The sequence below is a fragment of the Sinocyclocheilus anshuiensis genome, unplaced genomic scaffold (assembly GCF_001515605.1).
Source record: "Sinocyclocheilus anshuiensis isolate Anshui unplaced genomic scaffold, SAMN03320099.WGS_v1.1 scaffold330, whole genome shotgun sequence".
Classification (NCBI taxonomy): Eukaryota; Metazoa; Chordata; class Actinopteri; order Cypriniformes; family Cyprinidae; genus Sinocyclocheilus; species Sinocyclocheilus anshuiensis.
In genome coordinates, this window is record NW_015547689.1 from 1,339,548 (window position 1) to 1,361,209 (window position 21,662).

Below are 21,662 nucleotides of genomic sequence, written 5' to 3' on the forward strand. Positions count from 1 at the left end.
TGTATGTATGTATGTATGTATGTATATATATATATATATATACATACATACATACATACATACATACATACATACATATACATATAAAAAAGGCTGATAATGAAATTTACTTACCTGCATTGCTCTGGGTGAAACAAAAACATCTCAGCAGGTAGATACCATATGCAGGTGCGATGTACAGATATATGTGCTTCAGGTTTAAAAGTACTGAAAACAGCAAGGCCCCCTCGAAGTGTCTATTCTGTTAACACACAAAATAATAAATATATTCCAACAAATTTTCTAATAAGTCAAATAAGAAAAAATATAATGAAATTCAAATTTATTTCAAATTTCACATTATTAGTTATGTCTTAAAACTCACTAAATAACACAGAAATTACAGCTAATACCTGGAAATGTCTTGCTATTGATAAAAGAAGAACTCCAAACAGGAAGCCATTATACTGGAAATGAATATCTGCAGGAATTCAGTCAAGCAAAATTTATTTCAGGTAAGGGAAATGACATGTCTGAGCCACATCAGGGCATGCATGACTTGATTTATTAATGTGCCAGATCTCCAAGGATACGATCAACAATTAGAAGGCCAAAGTTCCACAGCAACAACACTGTCAGGATGAAAGATGGCTTTCCCAGAAGGTCTTTTCCTTTGCCTTCTCGCAAACATTTGCAGCATCTAGAATAGTACAAATGCTTTTCATCCCAGATTCAACATAAGCAAGCCTTTAACAGTCTTTCTGTAAAATTATCTTTCAAATCTAAAACGACAAAGGTACAAAAACTACGTTGAATCAAATTGTGGCATGTAGAAGCTACATACTCTTTAACAGCATAAAAGAAGACCACATCAGCCACAATGACTGACAGTCTTTGGAACAGGACTGTGGCTGGACTTGCATAATTCAGATTCTGAACAACTAGCATCTCCTTATCAAAAAAACGGGCAATATGAGAAAGTCCATATTCAAACCAAGCAAACAGGGGAGGATAATCCAATGTCCACTCAGATGTAGCCTGAAAAAATAAAATAAACCACAAAATGAAAACCTGTGTGTGTATTATATGTAGTACAATGGCATGAAAACTGTATAAATCCATAAGACTACCTCATAATACCACTGTGATACTGGCAGACTGTGAGTCAGGGCAAGCCAGTTCCTATGTACTTCAAAGTCCGTAGAGTGGCTGAAATACAATCATTTTAAATTACAATATTAAACTGCTTGGCATTAGGTGATGCAAAACAATTATTTCCTCTTCGTTGAATTAAGTTAGAATGAATGAATCTCATTGCTCGCTCTTCTGACATACTATGGGTTTTCGGTTTAATGTGATCACACGAGAGACAAAGTATATTATGTGAGATAAATTCACTTACTAGGCATTTATCAAAAGACATTTGAGAAATGAAACTCCGAGAGCCAGAGAATAAAACCAACTCTGATCGTTAGTCATGGGCGCAGCCATGACAGTTTCTTAGAGAAAGGAAAACTTTATTTCTAAAATCCGATTTACAACCTTTGGGAGGTGCAATGTTGCCGACATACACAAGTTCCCCTGCAGGGGGCGCTTAGCGGCTCAGTAAGCCGGAAGGCCCTTTGAGCCAAATATACATATCAGGACGTTGTTTTTGTATAATCGGTGATATTTGTGCACTAAAAAGTATAGTCTTTGACATGTCAATATTATAAAGTTGGTCGCTAATATACAATAAGAAATACGCACCAGAAGTCCCTATAAATTGATGTTTAAAAATGCTTAAACAGAGATCACAAATGATTGTGATTAGTCAACACAAAAGCGTTCTGAAAAGTAACGCCAGAGTAGCGGTCTGGAGTGGATAATAATTTATTCATAAATTATCGCAATGATAAACTTTAATAGAAATGTGTTCATTTAAAATACACAGTGAACAGTTAAAAGTTGAAAATTATTCTTTAGAACCGTCGTACACGACCAATTTGAGACAACATCCGGGCCGCTTGGCATTTTTTCAAGCTAACTGCTTTTCTAGTTGCCTATTTTATTTCTACCATCAAAAAGAAAAAGAAAAAAAAATGAAAAACTCCACCTTCTTCACAATCTATCGAAACGTCATCTAAAGTATACCAAAACAGGAAACCACATAGTAAACGAACAGACCTGGAGAGTGTTTTAAGACAGTGCTAATCGAGTTGACCCTGAAAGGTGGAATGACAGAGAGGGAAGGCATACACGAGAATTCGTCTTGGCTGTTGAGCAATTTACAAAAAGCAACTTATTGAAGCTAAATGCGCATAACAATTACTTCCCACATAAATAATCCTATATTTATTTAGGTTAGCCATATAACGTTTTATATAACAATGTCATGCTGGGGAATCTTTATTCGGAGACAATACCAGTTCTCCTCGCTGCTAAAACTGCATCAACTCAACATCCAACCAATGTGTCATCAGAGAGGTGAGTGTTGTTCGACGACACAGTGCAGTAATTTGCGCATTTCAAGGGTTTACAGAAGTATTTTTCCTTTTAGGATTCCATAAAACGACTGCTGTTAAGACATTTGATGTGAGAAAAGTGGAGTTAACGCCACTGGAGCAGAGGAAACTCACGTTTGACTCCCATGCGCTCGTGAAAGAGCTGGAATCCAGCGGTATGTTTACTTGGTCTCAGACTAACTACTACAAACTGAGTGATAAACATTTGCCGAAGTTTTAAATGTGTGTACGTTACGTTTCTAATCTGTATGGCAAGCCATTTTAATATTTATTGAATGACTATTTTACTATTAGTTGTATTTTTTTATTTATTTAAAGGGGTCATATGATGCTTTTTTAAAGATCATTATTTGGTGTATTTGGTGTAACAGAATATGTTGACATGCTTTAATGTTCAAAAAACACATTATTTTTCAAATACTGTACATTATTGTAGGTCCTCTGTGCCCCGCCTCTCTCAAACAGTTGTTTTCAACAAAGTCCCTCCTTCCGACAAGCGCAGTCTGCTCTGATTGGCCAGCTGACCCAGTGCATTGTGATTGACCGAACACTGCAAGCACGCGTCGGAAATGTAACGCCCCTTACCATAATCGCGAGCTTCATCTTTCAAAATAAATGTAAAGACAGAGCCCGAAAGGGGAACAGAGTTGCGTGACAGACACAGTGATGAAGCTGGTATGTGTTTGCAGTACACAAGCCACGGTTAAGACAGCTGACTCCACTGTGATGTGATCCCGTCTCTCTCTCACACACACACACACGCGCGCACACACACACAATGCGCAAAACTCCGCATTTGAACAGTCAATAGCAAATACTTCAACTAATAACAAAACAGTAGCTGATTCAGAAGCGCCAGATTGTCATAGCAAAGTCAGAATTACCTCCTCTCCTAGGTTCACGAAACGGTCGTCCATAAAATGTATTGCTGTTCTGTTGTAAGTGATCTTAAAGATTCCTAAATGCATCTACTTTCAGAAGGTCAAATAAAGTGCTTTTGCTTTCGCCTAGAAACACACAGCGTCTCCCTGACATGGCTGCTTCAACACTAACTGCGGTTACTGAAACCACGCCTTCTTTCTTTGCATGCACATTTGGGCGGCATTATGCAAATATTTCCACATAGTGAGGTAGATATGTGGGGGCGTGTTAGAACGAGCCGTTTTAGGGGGGCGTGGCAGAGTCTTAACTTTGATAAAGAATATCTCTTTGGTTTTGAGACTTTAGTCTTTGCAACTTCAGGGATCTTATCTATGCACAATCAGCTTGTAACACTCCAAAGAGAAAGGGAAACTTGAAATCGCGTCATATGACCCCTTTAATTTTTGTTATATGTTTAAGAATTAGAAGTATAAATGTAAGCTTAATATAGATATTTGAGATCGAAATTATATTTACAAAATGTATTAATTATATAATGCTTGTTTAAATTAAGCAGATTTTTTTCTTCCCCTGCATATGTAATCCAGGCTTTGAGAAGAGGCAGGCAGAAGTGATTGTCACAGCACTGGTGACTCTTACTACAGCCAATATGGACATTGTATACAGAGATATGGTCACTGGAGCCCATCAGGTAAACAGCCAACAAAACTGCTGTCAGCAGAAATGACTATTAATGAAACCCATTGAATCCAATATGGTTTCTTCATCTGGTATAGGAAATAGCTCTACAACAAATCATGGCTCATCTAGACGCTATCAGGAAAGACATGGTTATCCTGGAGAAGAGTGAATTTGCCAATTTACGCTCCGAAAATGCTGTAAGAATAAAGTTTAAACCTGTATTTCATCCTTTGTTTTTGACTCCATAATCTGAACACACAAAATAAAGTAAAAAACCTGTTTGTCCACAAAGTGTTAATACTAATTTAACACATATTGAAATGTGTCATAGACAATATGCCAGTTATTCAGTTCTTTACCTTCCTTATTATTTTACATGCAGAAAATGAAAACAGAGCAAGAGCAAATAAAGAACAGACTACTGGTGAGTAGAAGTAGATAGAATAATTTTATGTGAATTTCAGTAATCATTCTGCACAGTACCATTGTTTCTGTTTAACAAAGATTTTATTTATCTTTTTATGTTTACATTGAAGGTAGAAAGTCAAAAAATTAGAGCAGATGCAAAGTTAGACATTAATTTGGAGCGAAGTAGAATTACAGACATGGTATGTGTACATTACTTGTTAACATTTTGTGCAAGTTTCCATTATTTAAGGGTTTTTTTTTTTTTTTTTACATTCAATTAATCCAATATTTTTTTTATTCTAGTTTACAGAACAAGAGAAGAAACTTATGGAAGTCAGAACAGAGTTCCAAAAAATGGTAAGGTTTACAAATAGATGTGATCACAGCATGTTTTAAGAGCAACGCAATCATTTGAACAATGATTACAAGAAAGCTTTTCTATTCAATGTAATTACATAATAATGCTTTTATTGTCCTAATTCATGTAAAAAATATAATATATTATTATAGTCAAGTTCTTTTTTTCTTTTCTCAGAATGCAGATATAGAAAGTGAAGCCGTGGAAACTTCAAAGAAAATAGACATACAAGTAGCCTCTTTGAAAACCCTCCTGGAATCAGTCAAGCTAGAGACGATTAGATATCTTGCAGGTATGTACCCAAGATGCTTTTCAAACAGATGACATGTATCTCTAAATATATTTGACTTAGCAGTGACTTGTTTGCAAGTCCTTCAGATAAGACTCCGAATTTGATAACACACAAAAATCATTTGTTAGTGGCTCTTCAGTTTGTTGATGCAATTTCAATTTTGTTTTATGGGCGCTAAGAACATTATATCAAATGATTGTTTTTTTATTATTATTTTGTTTCACAGCATGCATCTTCACCTGCTTGGCAATTGCCTTGGGATTCTATCGCTTCTGGAAATGAATCTCACAAAACAGGAGAGAAATGATGTCTATAGAGTTTTTATCTTAAACGTTCTGCCTTTTGTTTTAATCACACTGATGTATATGTACATGTATTTTATTATATTTTTAGATTTACATTATTATGTGAGTTGTTCTACAAATGTGTTCTTTAAGTTTCTTTAGATCAGAGGTGCCCAAACTTTTACCTACGAAGGGCCAAAAATTTAACTTGTTTGATGTCGGTGGGTCGAAAAGTAAATGTTCTACTCGACTCTCTACCCATTAGGCCATGACTGCCCCATCTCCCAACATTGTTCTCTTTCATGCAAGTACATAATTTTAACATTATGTACTTAACATTTCAATAAAGATGTCTTTGTGTTAAAAGATTTTGTGAGCATGTTTGTATGCATGAAGACAAGTATTATCTATATATAAAGAATTTGGACAATGCCACTTTTTTTTATATTTTATATAGGGATTATTCAACCTGATCCAGAAGCTGTTTCTGATGTATTGCAGTCATTTCACTTAATATACTGAACCAGAGCTTAGCATGTGATGAGTATTATATTTTCAACTTATTAGGATGAACATTTTCTCCACGTGTTAAACTATACACTTGCAAGGTAGCACAAACATAATTGCTTGAATTATTGTTGTAATCATCAGGTTTTAGCCATGACGTTATGACAACAGAAGTATGACTTGTTTTTTTGTTAATACATGCATATGAATTAACCATGTCCATCTTCAGGTTCCATGACCACCAGACTAATATCACACTGGTTCTGGATTTTACAGTTCCATCATATCACTGTAGCATATCTTTGAAGAAAAGTCATGTGGAAGTATGAACAGCTGTTTACCATGTTGGTTGACCAAGGTTTTGTTTTCTTCTTCTAAAAAAGGAAATGAAGACATTTGTTAACAAGTTTGTTAACCGTTTTAGACTGGAAATTATGCTTAATTTTAACACATAATTAAGTTTTACATGTTTTATAAATACTACAAATATTAAAATACAGATGAACTAAAAATATGGTTGTAACTAATTTTATGGTACACCTGTGAGACACATTTAACCCTTGTGCGGTCTTCGGTCACTTTTGACAGAAGACTTTTACATTTTGAATATTTAAAAATCGTAGCTTCGTCGGAATGGTACGAAACTTGGTGACTTTTATGGCACTTGGTATGTGAACACACATGATTCGCATGATTCGAAAAAGCTAAGTGCTCATAAAAAAAATAGTCATGGTCTTCGGTCAAAAATGACCGACCATAGGAAATGAATGGGAATGGCAAAAAAATTGAGAATACAGAAAATGAGTACAATCTACAAATCCCCCACGATACAGAAAAATATTGCACAGCAATGAAGGGGTGAAACTCTAAAACATCTAGAGTGCAAAATCAATACACCCACTCACACACAATTATACACACTCAAATGAATTGGTATGGCTATAACCATATAGCCAAAATGACTCAGAAAACTGAAATAAGAGGTTAAAATCAGATCAGGCCCAGAAGGATTAAGCGCTGATAAAGCATTCCTGTTTATTTTTGTTACATTTTTATTGAATTTTAATGTTTTGTAAAACAAAATGCTTTCTGTATTCAGGTTTGACTGTAGTAATAATAATTCTAAAACTTGACGCTTCAAATCAACATTTAAAACAACAAAAAATATAAACCTTGACAAAAAGTAGTCTTTGAGAATGCCTTAATATATATTTAAATCCACAACCTAATAAAAGTAAACTGATGTATAAAAACAACTAGGGAATTCAAGTCTCTATAGATTTTTATACAGGCATCTAGTGGTTACACCATCTCTCTCACCAGGAGGTGTTAATCTGCCTTCAAAAAATGGATTTTAAAGGCCTATTCTTTATTTTAATGAGACATTAATACTGCATTGATTGAAAAATATATTTTTTTAAATTACGATAATTTTTTTGTACTATTTTCAATGGGAAAAATTGATAATTGCATAAATATTACCATAAAATTCTCTCAAAATACAAAATATTATTGAACAAAAATATATTAGATTGATTTTACTGAAGAAAAAAAAAAAGTTACATGTCAGGTGTCCGGTCACTTTTGACCGCGAAGACCATGAGTGTGACTCCCAAATGAGGAGCGCACAATTAAACAGACACGTTGTAATAATCAGAACCAAATAAATGAACAGAGGTTCCATTAGCACTGAAACTTTATTTAGGATTATGCATGAAACTGACAACTTTAAATCAGTCAAAAAGCGCACAATCACTTTACACACAAGACACTATTTCTTCCTCAATTTTTATTGAATATTCTGAATAAAGCAAAATTGCCATTTGAACCTCTGCAAAAAGAGAGAAAAAAAAAAACCACCCAGATTTTTTTTTTCATTTTTAACTAAACACATTACTCTGAACCAAATACAGTAGTAAACTGAAATAACTATTTACATGTCGAGGTCAGGGAAATTCTCATAATAAGTTATGTTCCATCAACTATTAATAATTTACAATCAGTCCCAAACCTGGATTTAGGGAATTATCAATGACTGAAAAGGGTTTTCCCTTGTTTTTTAGAGGCAAAACAAAGTCATTCATAAATTAGTATTCAACCATTCTCCAAAAGTCAGAACAAACGTCTCATTGAGAACCCAAAAAACACAAAACCCAAATTCAAACTTCTTTTTATCACTACACAAAGAATACCAAAAATATCTTTATTTATAAATTAAATTATACATATACATTTACCCCAAACGTACATCTTTCACAGTACATTTCATTGGGCATTCACATGGCAAAAAATACCTGAAATGTGCAGGCAAATACAAATACAAAAATGTATTTAAAGTGACTAGCTGAGGTCCCTGCCCCAGAGCTCTGCAATATAAAAATATCCTTATTTACAAAAACACAAAAGACCAGCTAAAGTAACCACAAAAAGAAGTGGCTAAGGAGCAGCATAGTTAGAAAATAATTGCACCGGTTTGTGATTCTCCTTCTAACTTAACCTGAACCTCCTCTTTTACCGTTGGTGCATCCATATCGTCCTCGGAGGGCTCTTCTTTAATACTGGAGCATGACACCTCATCACCCTGCTCTTGTTTCATGAAAGCTGTTAAAGGGTTTTCTGTAAGCATTTTATTGGGTGAGGGTGTGCAATCCACAAAGGAGGATGTCTACGAAAAAAGGGGAAGTGTTTTAATTGACTAAATAAAAATTAAGATGGAAAGATTTTCCTTTACATAAAAATCAAAATCCTAAATACAGCATGTTTTAGCCACTTGACTTCGATATATAGGTGTGATGCATGTTAACGATGCCATTCTCCAAATCAACACTTACATTTTTGTAGTCTTCGTAGCACGAGGGATGATATGTCTAAAAGAGAAGGGAAAACAATTTAAGTATTTTATCAAACATCAATATTTCTCAAATGTGTTTTTTTATTTTTATTAGTAGATTTCTTACCTTTCCATCGACTCTGATGGCATTCTTCAGGTGCCACTCTTCCTCTTCCTCCTCCCAGTACATCTCAAACTGCTCCTGGCAAATCTCACACAGCTGAGGAGAGCGAGTGAGAGAAAGAAATCTTTAATTTAGCATATCATTTTTCTAATACTATGTATTATCACACAGTCTGTATACATCGTCTTACCTCATGAACGACGTCTGCAGCAGCCTTTACGCTCTGGAACTCTCTCTCTTTGGCTGCTTCCTGAGTTTTCTGTACAACCTCTTCATGAACTTTTTCAAAGAACTGACTCTTTGCCCTCTCCTCAAGATCAGCGATTTCCTCAAATTCAATCCAATCCTAAAAAACAGCACTTGATCATGTTACGATTTTAAAAGTCCTTTGTTCTATTTTCAGATCATTTCAGTTCTTAATGACAAATTTCTGAAAATATACATAATTAAATAAGGAAAAGAAATGAAACCAGATTGCCTCCAACTTACCGTCAGACTATAGTACCACCGGCGGTGTGTAACTTTCTTACTGATGTCCTTCTCTGAACGATTCTGTCTGTAGTGCCAGTCCAAATGATCTGCATACACATCCGTTTGAGATGCAGTAAAACGCATGCCGCAGGAATAGCACTGGATTCCAGTATATAGTTTGGTGATAATGCTGTCGTGTCTCCTAAATTACACAAATTTCCCAAAACATCTGGTGTCATTAAGTCCCTTTTTACTGTCACACAATAATAAAGATATTTCTGTCAGATTCACTTGTGTCTAGACTCCAGAGAGTATGTAGATGTACATACTGTTTCATGTCCTCCAAAACAAAGCCAGTCAAGTCTGGGACATCTTCATCTTCCTCTTGTTCCTCCTCCTCTTCCTCTTCAGGCACAGATAAAGTCTGACTTGCTGAAGTGGAGTCTAAAACAGACAAAAAAAATCTTTACACAGGTTCATTTGAAATATAAGACTGCAGTTAATGCAATTTAATTGTCCAACGGTAAGAAATGAAATATGATACAGTATGCATACCAGTCGTTGAGTCTGTTTGTGCAGGTTTTATTATTCCAGTGGATATAAGTTTTGATAACAGATCGTTCACATCTATTTGCCTCAATGGCTCGGGCTCAGGCTGCTGAAACTGGGAACCTGAATCAATAATCAATAATTCACTTATTATAATACAGGTCTAAAGTAGATGCCACAATCAAAACAAATGTAGGCTGGTAAGTTAACAGTAGTGTATAATTCTGTTTCAGGCTATGCAAACAAATAAAATAAAGACATTCTTACCAGGCTGGAAAGATATTTGGTTTGGTGGCATGAAGGGTTGAGGTCCCATCATCTTTAAATTCACAAGACAAAAACTAAACTTTATTTTTCCAAGTTTAACAAAAAGACAACTCTGTAACTTTAACAAAAGTAAAGGACTCCTTGAGTAAGGAATACTTACAGGCTGAGGAACATTTCCAACACCCGGACCAGGGAATGGAGCAGGTCTAAATGAACCCTGGAAATCTGATGACATAGGGACTGCCACACTGAAGTTAGATGCTTGAGAAACATTTTGCTGCATGGGAAACTGTTGGGCCGGGCCACCATACGTGTTCATGGGTGGAATGTTGAAAGTAGGTGGTGGTACAGCAGGGTTTACCACAGGAGCTTGACCTTGATCGTACATTGTTGGCTCCTGTGGTCTGAGCTGGTTTGGAATATTTGGACCGCAGTATCTTGGAGGACCTTGTGGGTCATATCTTGGCATGACAGGCGGTGCATCAAATCTTAAGGGTTCAGGCTGCACCGGGTTCTCAAAACGCATCCCACCTGATGGACTATCAAATCTAACTGTACCCTGCTGTTCATCATAATTCATTAATCTAGCCGGGAACCGTGGTTCCTCGTATCCCGGTGGACCATGTTGCATGTGAGGATTATCGAACCTTGGTGGATTAACAAATCTGTTTTGGTGCATTGGGTGGTCATAACGAACTGGGGTCTGAGGGTCAAATCTCACCACGCTATGAGGCTCTGTGTACCTCATTGGCCTGTGTGATACTGCTGGGTTGTTAAATCTCACAGGTCTTTCATGGGCTATGGGAAATCTTTCAAACCGGTGAGGGGAATCAAAGCGATGTCCAGGACACCTTACAGGTCCACCAGACCCATCAAATCCCCCTGTATTGCCTTCATACCGAGGAGGAGGAGGAGCATAAGGTCTTGGAGGACCATCTAAACTTGGCTCTCTCATGTGGCTAGATGGCCCATCAAAGGGAGCATGAGAACTCTTATATCTATCAAACCTTTGAGGAATACTTGCTCCATCATGCCGTGACGTGTTCACCTGTGCCATAGATCCTTCTGAGGAGTGAGTCGGTGTATTCCCAGGAGATTCACCATGGTTTCGTCCACTTCTTCCCTGTTCCAAGAAATGATCATGCCCTGGAAGAACCTCTACACTTATAGGACCATCATCTGGACCTGTGCCAGAGTGCACGCTGTTGGGACTTTCAAAACGTGGGCTGATGTCTCCTGATTGTTGATCCATTTCAACTGGAGATGATGAACGTTCAAATGGCGGTTCCGTGGATTTTCCACAAGTTCCGTCCAAGTTGACTGGGCTTGGTGAATTTCTGAATGTGGAACCTGTACATGATGGAGGCCTGTCGGTTCTTCTAGGATCTTCATGGTCAGGCTTTACGGCATCACCAGACATTTTATGCACTTCTGAGCTTTCACTGTATTGGTCAGTCATTTCATGTTGAGGCTGATAGAACATTTCATGCAAAGGCGACTGGCCATCTTTTTGCACTGTAGAGATAAATGAATATAGGAAAATTATTTATATAAAGTTTAGACTCTTTATTAAACACCAACAACAACCTATGGCATGTTTAAATATTACCTGCCATAGTGAAATAAATAAAATAAAACTTTAGATAATTTTAAAAGTGCTACATTTCACATACATATTTACAAACAGGACAAATCTTACCTGGACGCTGAAGCTGTGTTCTTTTCAACTTAGATTTATGCTCAAGATAAGAAAGCTCTGCATCAGACATTCCTTGTTGTTTCTTTTTTGATTGATATACTCCCTCATCATACGAGTCATCCCAAGAGTCAGACCGCTGTCTTTCCTCTTGATACTGAAAAAGTTGGTTTATTTGATGGGCTACATTGAGGAATTCGTCACTGGATATTTCACCATCAGCATGTCTTTTGCTAGCCTGAAATGAAAAATGTCCAGTTTAGCTATATTTAAATTAATGATGTATTAGTTAAAGAAAAACTGATTACAAAACTACAAAAATATGAAATTGCCATACCTTCCTTAAAAGATCCCGTTTACTGGCAGAATTAAGTGCTTCTGGTATTTGTATGTTACTGTCAACACTCAAGCGATGCTGTTTAGGTATACGAGGTGTGGACAGTCTTTGATTAGTGTTCCAAGTCTTGCGTCTCTGGGTGCCTAGTCGTCCATGTGAGAGATCTGACTCTGACTGTTTGGGACTGTTAAGGCAGTTTATTAATTTGAATGTGGTTATAAGTTCAATAATAGAAAGACAAATGTTTAAGAATTTACATTTTAAAGTCACTTACTGTTTACTTTCTTCCCATCCACTCCTCCATCTCTTGCTATCTTTTGTGTCTTTATGCTCTGCAGGAAAAATTCTCTGCTGCGGTCCATCTTTCTGAACAGCAGGTTTATCGTCAAGCGGCCTTTTTGGTCGTCTTGGTTCTGGGGCGCTTTTCTTGGTACTTCGTTCATCTCTTAGACTTGACTGTGGAAAAGCATCATCATTATGTTGATGTTTACTTATCCTAGCCTTTCCAGACTTGGAGGGTGGAGTAATACTCCTGGTTTTTCTCTTTGGAGATGAACGCCTCTCTTTTCTTTTGGGAGAATGTAACGGTGGTGAACGTGATCTTGACCGAGACCTTTTTCTAACATTTGCTTTGTTCACTTTAATTTCTTGTTTCAGAAATGTCTCAAAACTTTCATGCTTGTTTAGAGAGCCATTTATAAGCTTGCCCCTGGTGCTGCTGGACTTCTGATGATCCAAGTTTTTGACACCTTCATCCTTCTCTTTCTTCTCTAAACTTTTTTTCTTCTCTCGGACATCATCATCTTTTGAATCTGTCCTGTCATGCATCTGCTTATGTAGCCTTGGGTCCTTCTTATTCAGTTCAGCAGTCTTTGAATGTTCAGACTCCATTCCTCTGGGTCTGACAAGGATACATTTTCCAGATGGTGACACTGACTTGGATTTAGGCTTTTCCTCAATGGCAGAGTTATCCTTTTTTGGAATCCTCAACTTCTCCAACTTAATCTGTCTTTCAGCTGAGACTGGTCTTCTTTTTTCTGATGTTTTTGGAAAGTTTGGTGTGACCTGACTCTCCTTCTTATGCATTACTTGTTCTTTTGCATTTACAGCTGTTGCACCAGGTCTGTTTAATCTAGGATCTCTGGTTGACATTTTTTCTGATGGTGCTGGAAGCCAAGGTTTGGTTTGTGGTGCAGGAACCGTACGAGTGACTTTTGCTGAGATATCAAAACGTGCAGGAGCACCGACATGGTGGTTTGAAGCAATAGCAGGACTGGCAGCCTTGAGAATGGGGAAAAAAGGAGCAATTATCTTTTAAAAGAGGTCGAGCAGTATGAATAATGATGGTCCAGCTGCATTAGACCAACTACAGCTCCTATCCACTGCTATTACATATCAATTGTGCTTGACACATCAAAAAAAAAAAAAGAAAAAGTTTTATACTTCTAAAACGGCAAATACTATCATGCAGCCCTTTCTAGTTCATCTTGTTATAAAGCACATGACTATTAAACTCACCAACTGAGCTTTCGTTTGTTCAAGTTCAAGCTCTATCTTCTTTTGCTGAAGTTCTAACAACTGCTTTTGCTTTGCAAGCAACTGTTGCCTTATCAATTGTTCTTGTGTCAAGCTCGGAGCTGGAGGTTGTGGTGCAGGAGGCTTCGGAGATGTTTCTTCAGTCTACGCAAAGAGAAAAGCACACATTTCAGATAAACCATAGCAGTACACTTCTTCCCACCACTTGAGAATTAGAACTCCTAGTTAGAACTCCTAAAATGCTTACCGGTTTCAAAAATTTTGGGTTGACATGTATGCTCGCATTCACATTTGGTGGCAATGGTTTTATAGGCCAGGCAGGATCTATTGAGTTCACACGCACATCTAGTGCATATAGTTTCTTCAAGGGGAAAATTTCATCCCACGTGGAACGCAATTTGAAGAGACTTTTTCTAGTGGCCTCATCCACCTTAAGTGAAGCAAAAGAAAGGGGGGGGGAAGAATATCTGACTCCTCTGTTTATTCTTAAAGAACACGGACAAAACTATATAGGTTACCATTCGAAAATGTAATATTATTATTAAGATATGAAATAATCTATCAAGGCAAAGGAATTAATTAGCACAATACAGTATTTTAAATGAGGACAGAGCACATGACGTTCAATCAGAAGTAACACCATGGACACAATTTCAAAGAATTATGTACCTTCTCAAATACACAAATAAAGGAATTGACTAGGTTCTTAGCAAACACTTCAAGGTATGCCCCTCCAACATTCTTCACTATGGAATCCACTAAGTACAAAACTGGGAGCTTCTCACCAGGAGGTGCCTAAAGTGATAGAAAACTGACAAGTTTAGAGAACAACATGGGAGAAATGCACAACTACATAGAATTAGTTTGATTGTTGAGATTATTAAATGGTTGAAGTTGGATCAAAAATACTGGCACAGAAAACAAAAATCAAGCACTTAAGGGGGAAGTCCATTGTTTGCAGTTAAAAAAAGAAAATGAAAAAAGTTCCTCAAAAAACAGATCCATCAAAAATCAGGGAAAAGTTCCTCGGATGCAGGAATGAAAAATATCCATGTCCCAGGTAAAAAAAAATAAAAGTGGGAAAAATATTGAAAAACTTCTTCAATGTTCACTCTTCAAGCTCAGTCCGTCAAGAAGAAAATAGTTTTATGTTGTCAGTGCAATTGAGTTTCAGTAACTGGTATATTTTTTTTTAGCAAGAAGCCCAAGTCCTTTAACTTGAAAAAATAAATGAAGGATTAAAGCTTTTTTCACTTGTATTTTTTGTACTTGACCAGGAATTCAACTCAGGGATCCATTTAAATTCAAGTTTAGATTTGATCTTCATTTTGGGTTAAAAAAAAAAATGAAACACTTGGTCTTTACATTTTACACGAGTCCATAAAATGATTGACAGGTTGTAACCAACAAGCCCCAGTGCAAAGAGAAGCACAGTTTTGCAAAATTCTGCAATTATATTGTAAAGTATGTTTTACACATTCAGCTTTGGAATGTAATTGTAAAGGACACTGCACCAATGCAAATGTCTTTGTATTAAAGAGCATTTAGATTAGAATGACATCAATATAGCCAACATTACCACAAAAAAAATACACTGGGAAATAAAGACAAAAGGACATTTCACAGTTTATTGTCACAGTTGTATACCATTTATTAACATTGCAGTAAAGAATGGAAAATTACCCAGCAATCTAACACCCCAAACCCTTTATTGGTTCAAGTACACAGGAATTTGAATGGCGCACATTTGTATTAAGAACTTTAAATGCAGGCGTGCTCGTTTTCACGGAGCAGACCAACACGACTAGCCGAACTAATGCAAGATTTCAAATAGGTTGCAAACATAAACAAGGATATGAAAAATTTCCTCGGATTTCCCAAATAATATGCATCTATGTACATAGGCGGCAAACCAAGTGTAAAACCAGCTGGTGATATGACAACTACAACCATGAGTATGCAAATACTTATTCCTGATTAATTGTTGGTATCAACACGGGTTGTCTTGCACCTTATATTTCTAATCAATCCATGTTTACAAAATTGCTATATATGGAAAGTACAATCAACTACACAACGACGACGAATCGCTGGGCTGATTACATAACACGGAAATTTCGTTTCTTTCCTATCTAGGCTTCTTGTAGATAAATTATGATTCATAAAACCAGATGTATGGATTGCCATGAAACAACATAACCTATAAACTACTGTAACATTGGTTTAAGTTAATAAATCGAATTGGAATTGACATAGTAGTGAGAGCATGTGAAGCCACCAGGCTGTTATCATTATCCGATAAGCTTAAGAAGGTAAAACATGGATTATTAACTTCAAGCCAAATGTGCGTCAACATTAAGTCCGACTTCATGAGCAGATGTGACCCAACAAGCAGTTAAACATGCTGCTGCAACTGGCCTAATTTGGTAATGTGGAGTGACTTTTCTAATCTACAAAAACAGTAAATTCTGACTGATATTTAAAAAAAATGCCGTTATATAATAACAAACTCAATATTGGTTAACGATAATATAGCATCAAAAAGTGTTTTACGTCGATTTATACAAAGTGGTTAGCGAGCTAGTCGTGCTGCCGCCATGTTTCAGGCCTCATGTCATGTCGTCATTTAACTAACGTTAGCCACACTCGAGCTAAAAGACGATGACTGAAACGAAACAAAAATAAATCTATTTTCATAAAAACCTTGGCAATTTGTGCTTCAATTATTGCGACGATATCCTTGGTGAACTGGATGTTTTCTTCGGCTAGAATGGTGAGCATGTTGATGTGCGGTTTGCTGTTGAAAGTCAGATCTTCCAGCGAGGACTGATACTCGCGGCAGGCGTCCTCCCTCGCGCCTTCGTCCGACATCTTTTAGCCGTTGAGTCGAGGGCTGTCGCCACACAATGTAAGCTTTTATACAAACATTAGTTGCAACACAGTCCTCCTAAACATCTGTACTTCCTCTTGGTTTCCTCTGTACGTCGAATGTCGTGCCGTACCTCGTCGCGTCTTGCTTCTGAATAACGATATTTTCTGTTTGGAAAAAGCGTTGCAAAATGTCCGTCGTACTTCAGCAGACTCGCGCGTCATCTGAAATACTTTATAGTTGAACGCGCGTCACTGCTTCCCGATTGGCTGCGCTGAAAAGCTCGAGTTTGATTGGCTGATGAAAGGCTTGCGCTCAATGTCATTGGTCAAAACCGAGCGGCAACCTCCCGCTCTCTCTCGTGAAGCCAACAAGGAAGTGACTTAAACTGTAATTCATCGACTGGCCGCTAGAGGCTGGCTGCAAAAGGGAGTCAGTCCCATAGACTCCCCATGTTAAAATGCCTAAATTTACAGCAGAAAAAAACGTTTACAGCCTGGTTCAAAAAATTATTTTGGTCTATATAGCTAATTTGGCCTTCATGACAACTGTGAGGGGGGGTGAATTTTTTTTATAACTCATCCGTTTAAATTATATTAAGCTTTAAAGTGCTGCATAATTATGGGCGTGGCCACTTGAGTGACCGGTGGATTGCCGCTGCTGTCACCACCGTCGAGCTAGGTGGGCGTGGTTTCAGCAGCCAGCTCCCGCCTCTTTGCCCATTTTCGATTATCCGGGAGTGACGCGCGGTGATGTGCTGCCAAGATGGCGATGGCTGGCTCCGCCTACTTTAGGCTTCAAAACGTTCGTTGGAAGTCTACGGGTTACGTCACGGACACTATGTCCATGTTTTTATACAGTCTATGGTCAAAACAGAACTATTATATTCAAGAAGAGCATATCAGAAGAATTAAATAATTTAATAAATCAACAATCACAACAACAGTTAATAAATCACAACAGAGCGTACAATGTCGTCATCACTTTGAAAATTAAATACACACTTTAGGATCATTTGCATAGAAGAGAGGTTCAGCGGGTTCAAAACATATAGAGTATTATTTTTTTAATAAGCTAAGCAGATATATGGAAAGGTTTACCTATCTCGCATTTTAATCGTCTATTTTGAATACATCAACGTTGCTGAAGTATTGGTGAACGTGACGCAGAGCAAAATGAACACAACTTTAGTGGACAAAAGTGTTTTTTTCCTCAACCATTTTATTATAAATGTGTGAGCCAGCATTTTGATTATTAAACATGCAGATTCGGTTTAATTATGATTACATAATGTAAATGCATAATAACATACAATTTTGGATATGCATTCTTAATAATAATAAAACTGGTCAATTCAAACACACATTTACAATTACAATTAATGAACAGAATAAATATTGTAATTAATCTCACTCAATTTTAATTCAAAATTAATCTTCAAAAAGATCTTTGGACCACTCATTTACAGATAAATTACAACTTGCATCCTGCATGTCAGACTTGCCTGAGAAACCCTCAGCAGACCCAACAATCGGCAACCGATCCACCTTTTGTCTTTTATCACTTAACCTCAGATCTATGATCTTACTTTTAAACTCACTCTTAATTTTTCCAGAGCATGAGCCTACATGTTTTTGGCTTTGCCTGGTCTTCTGTCCACATGAGTTGCTATAATAAGAAACTGGGGTGGATTGCAAACATGGTGAAAAAAGCAGAGAACCTGAACCTCCAGGCTCTGATGTGTTGACATTCCTCAGTTCATTGACTTCAGAAATCTCTGTCACATCCGAATGGTTCATGTCCATACTGCTCTGACCAGAAGCAAACAAGTCTACAGAGCAATTGTACTTCTCCTCATGGTCATCAAACACAATACGTTCCTGCTTGACTTTGCAATTTACAGAATGGACCTCACTTTGAGCACAGTGCCTGAAATATTTGCCCTTTTCATGGTTTACTGAACAAAAAGCCACAGAGGGTCCATTCCTAGTTAATTTTTTTCTTTTTAAAGTGAGTTCTTTTTTGTTCAAAAAAGACAACCTGTCATTTGTAGAGCGAATGCATGCACATGTAATGTCAGGACTGAAAGGAATCATCTTTTTCGAAGAATTGGTAATGCACAAAACAGTCTTAATGATCTCAGCATTGTTCATCTTAGTTTCAAGATTTTCTGGACAGTCATTTTCATTGTTCTCTTTCCAGCTTATGTTGTTCACATTGCACATTGGTGAGGACCATTTTTCACTAGAAAGAGGCATTTGTAGAGTTTTTGAGATGCTTGTGACCACTGAATTTTCAGTCAGAGAGCATCTATTTTGCACTTTAATTATTTGATCACTTTTACCTGAAATGCGCTCCTTTGTGTCAATTATCTCTGATATCTGAGGCTCAATGCTGACAAAATCTTGTAAACTTTCAGATAAAGGTGCGTCCTCTAAATCAAAACATAGAAAACACCAGAATGACTGTATAGTGACTTCTCACGTAAAGGTGCATTATATTCCTCCCCGGTTTTAGCTCTTACAAGGCGTTCAGATGTAATTATTTCAGAATTATTTCCACAGGACAAAGTGCTCAGTGGATTTATAGTGTCACATGCAGTAGAGCTGTTGAAATGTGCTGATGATTCAAACATTTCACAGCTCGAGGGAAAAGATTCTCTGTGACTGTTCTGTGTTTCATTCTTCAGTTCATCCTGTATACAATTAACATGCTTTAACTGACTGGTGTTGCTTTGGCTAGTGCTTTTACATGTTCTTGTCTCTTCATTCTTTGGTGAAAGAATATTATGATTACAGTCTCTGGATTGCTGTAACAAGTCATTACTTAATTCTTCAGGGGGGAAGCATAACCCTGGTGACTGCCATGCGCTTGAGAGTGTGAATCCTTCACTACTGGTTTGAGAATCCAACTTTGCACATGATGGAGGAGTATAATCAAAACTGCTGAACTAATTTCTTTGTGAACTTTGTGAGTCTTTCTGTTGTGATGGACAGATACTATTTGCAGAATGAGAATTTGCTCGCAGGAGGTTTTTTAAATAACCGATTACAGTACATCCCATCGAAGACTCACATGGAGAAATCATCTGGCAGGCCACTAACTGTCCAGACAGCGAAGAAGTTGTGGCAACATTATGAGGAACCTGTTAGGAAGCAACAAGAAATGAGAAAAAAAAAAAGGGGGGGGGGGGGGGGGAATAATCTTGATGCCCCACCCCAAATTAAATGAAGAAATGCTCCATACCTTCAATCCAAAAATGACACATCTTCCTATAAAGTAGTCTTCCACAGCTTTAAAAAGCAGTTGTTGAACAGTATGTGCACCTTCAGTTTTCTCCAAATCAATAAATCTGGATACATCACACTTTATATCAGCAAGGAATCAACAGAAATGTTTGTTCAAGATGTTCAAAATGTGTAAATGCTTTAAAACACACCTTTGAAGGCCACCAGCAGTAATGCCAAAGAAGGGATTTAAACAGCCCCCGAATACTGTCACACCAAATATATCTTGGTTTCTGGACACTTTAAATGACAGCCTATATCTGTAGTCCACATTTTGTAAGTCACAAGTGAATCCACATCTTCCACATATAGCCCTAAAGATATGATTTAGAAGTTATTCATGATGTTCAGAAGCGTTTTAATTTAACACACACACACACACACACACACACAGACACACACACACACACACACACACACAAATGTAATTATGTTATAGCATCAGTAATTACACATAATGATACATTCACTAAATACATTTAAATTACATTCAACATAATTCGAAATAGATAAAAAAAAATAAAAAAAAATTGATTGAATTTTACCACGTACCTTTTGCTTTCCTGAATTAATCTGGATAGACAAGCCTTTGCAGCATGGATATACATAACAAGAGTCTTGCAGAGAAAGTACTGTGCAACTCACCAGAACCCGTGTGTTGATCATGAGTGCTTAAAATACTGACAAGGTTTACAAACAACCATACTACCATTATTCTCTACAAGGAAATACTAACAAAACAGAGGACTCAGATTTTAAATTACTTTAAAAAATGTAATTGAAATGTATATTATTAAAGACATACAGCAATAAAGAAAACGATCTAATAAAAAAAGGACCAGAAACTAAAAAGTGAGCTACTATCATAGACTGTTTAAAAACAGGCTACTATATGCTTGCATTTCAAAACATGAACGATTTTCTTCCTCGTTGGTTTTCTCCCTTAATTCTCAGGGAACACAGCTCCATCTACCGTACAATATTATAAATTATGTTCTATGTGTAAAGATAAATTGCGATCAATATACAATATAAAACCTTATAATTGGGTTTAAATTAGTTAAAGAAATTTATCGAAGGCCCTTTGTGATCACGTTGATGTATTATGTCTTTACCCTACGCTTTGTTTATACTGCAGATGTCAGTGTTGCCTTTTTTACAGTCTATGGTTGCGAGATAGGTGAGAACGGTTCGTTCACAGATTCGTTCAAAAATCTGATTCACTACATTATTAAAACAAGAACGTAATTGAAATATTATCCCCACTGTTTAAGTAAAAAATTACATGTCAATTGGCTGTTTTTAAAAATATATATAATTTAGATTTTTTTTAAGCTAACGGGATACAATATTGTGTAATATCTTTACAGTCAGCGGAGGAACCGCGACACTGTGGACGTGTTTCCCCGGGACGATTCTGTGTGCGAACAACGCGGGCTCGTTGATTTATTTGTTTTTTGTTTTGTTTTAACCTTGTTTTGATTTCTTATAATTGTCATTAAATATGATTTTACACAAACACATGTTATAATGCCGACAGGACCAATGAAATATCACTTATTCAAAGACTTCGCGATAGCTTCATGTAAATAGGTTTATTCCACTGATATGTAATAGAAATAGTCAGCTCAACTGGCTGGACTGACAAGAGAAATTATTAACAACAAATAACAGTAATTTCTTTTAATTCACTAATATGAGATTGTTTACGTGGAGCGACTGGAGGTAGCACAATAGCTACATTAACAATATATATATTATTATTATTGTTAATGTAGCTATTGTATATATATATATATAT

At 36.7% G+C, this 21,662-nt stretch overlaps 3 protein-coding genes and 1 pseudogene across 5 annotated transcripts in view; 1 reads left to right on the top strand and 3 right to left on the bottom strand.

The window, feature by feature from the left end:
• The window catches only part of LOC107703477 (probable dolichyl pyrophosphate Glc1Man9GlcNAc2 alpha-1,3-glucosyltransferase), a 4,763-nt gene extending 3,290 nt beyond the window's left edge, over positions 1–1,473 (bottom strand). The window contains exons 1-6 of the mRNA XM_016506094.1: positions 1,382–1,473; positions 1,110–1,188; positions 824–1,017; positions 573–679; positions 393–460; positions 115–241 (exon numbers count right to left, since the gene is read on the bottom strand). Of these exons, the coding sequence (XP_016361580.1) occupies positions 115–241; positions 393–460; positions 573–679; positions 824–1,017; positions 1,110–1,188; positions 1,382–1,470 (664 nt within the window). The 5' untranslated portion in view covers positions 1,471–1,473. The remainder of the gene's footprint in view (positions 1–114; positions 242–392; positions 461–572; positions 680–823; positions 1,018–1,109; positions 1,189–1,381) is intronic.
• Positions 1,474–1,966: 493 nt separating this feature from the next.
• Positions 1,967–5,736, top strand: LOC107703478 (coiled-coil domain-containing protein 90B, mitochondrial-like). Of its 3 annotated transcripts, XM_016506095.1 has the most exons (9): positions 1,970–2,445; positions 2,519–2,638; positions 3,953–4,056; positions 4,142–4,243; positions 4,429–4,470; positions 4,583–4,654; positions 4,758–4,811; positions 4,990–5,104; positions 5,331–5,736. In XM_016506095.1, exons 1-9 carry the CDS (start codon positions 2,349–2,351, stop codon positions 5,384–5,386), a joined length of 762 nt encoding a protein of 253 aa, XP_016361581.1. In that variant the 5' UTR covers positions 1,970–2,348; the 3' UTR covers positions 5,387–5,736. The 3 variants fall into 3 exon arrangements, with proteins under 3 accessions (XP_016361583.1, XP_016361582.1, XP_016361581.1); XM_016506096.1 differs by lacking the exon at positions 4,583–4,654 and having other exon boundaries at positions 1,968–2,445; XM_016506097.1 differs by lacking the exons at positions 4,429–4,470; positions 4,583–4,654 and having other exon boundaries at positions 1,967–2,445.
• A 1,848-nt stretch (positions 5,737–7,584) lies between these two features.
• Positions 7,585–16,793, bottom strand: LOC107703528 (pre-mRNA cleavage complex 2 protein Pcf11-like). The gene is made up of 16 exons (XM_016506180.1): positions 16,409–16,793; positions 14,375–14,500; positions 13,953–14,135; positions 13,688–13,849; positions 12,444–13,450; positions 12,170–12,353; positions 11,836–12,070; positions 10,297–11,651; positions 10,137–10,188; positions 9,876–9,992; positions 9,650–9,764; positions 9,339–9,522; positions 9,040–9,195; positions 8,853–8,945; positions 8,727–8,762; positions 7,585–8,560 (listed from the first exon to the last, which is right to left on the bottom strand). Exons 1-16 carry the CDS (start codon positions 16,574–16,576, stop codon positions 8,348–8,350), a joined length of 4,386 nt encoding a protein of 1,461 aa, XP_016361666.1. The 5' UTR covers positions 16,577–16,793; the 3' UTR covers positions 7,585–8,347.
• A 1,211-nt stretch (positions 16,794–18,004) lies between these two features.
• LOC107703434 (DNA damage-induced apoptosis suppressor protein-like) lies at positions 18,005–20,760 on the bottom strand (annotated as a pseudogene).
• Between the last annotated feature and the right edge of the window lie 902 nt (positions 20,761–21,662).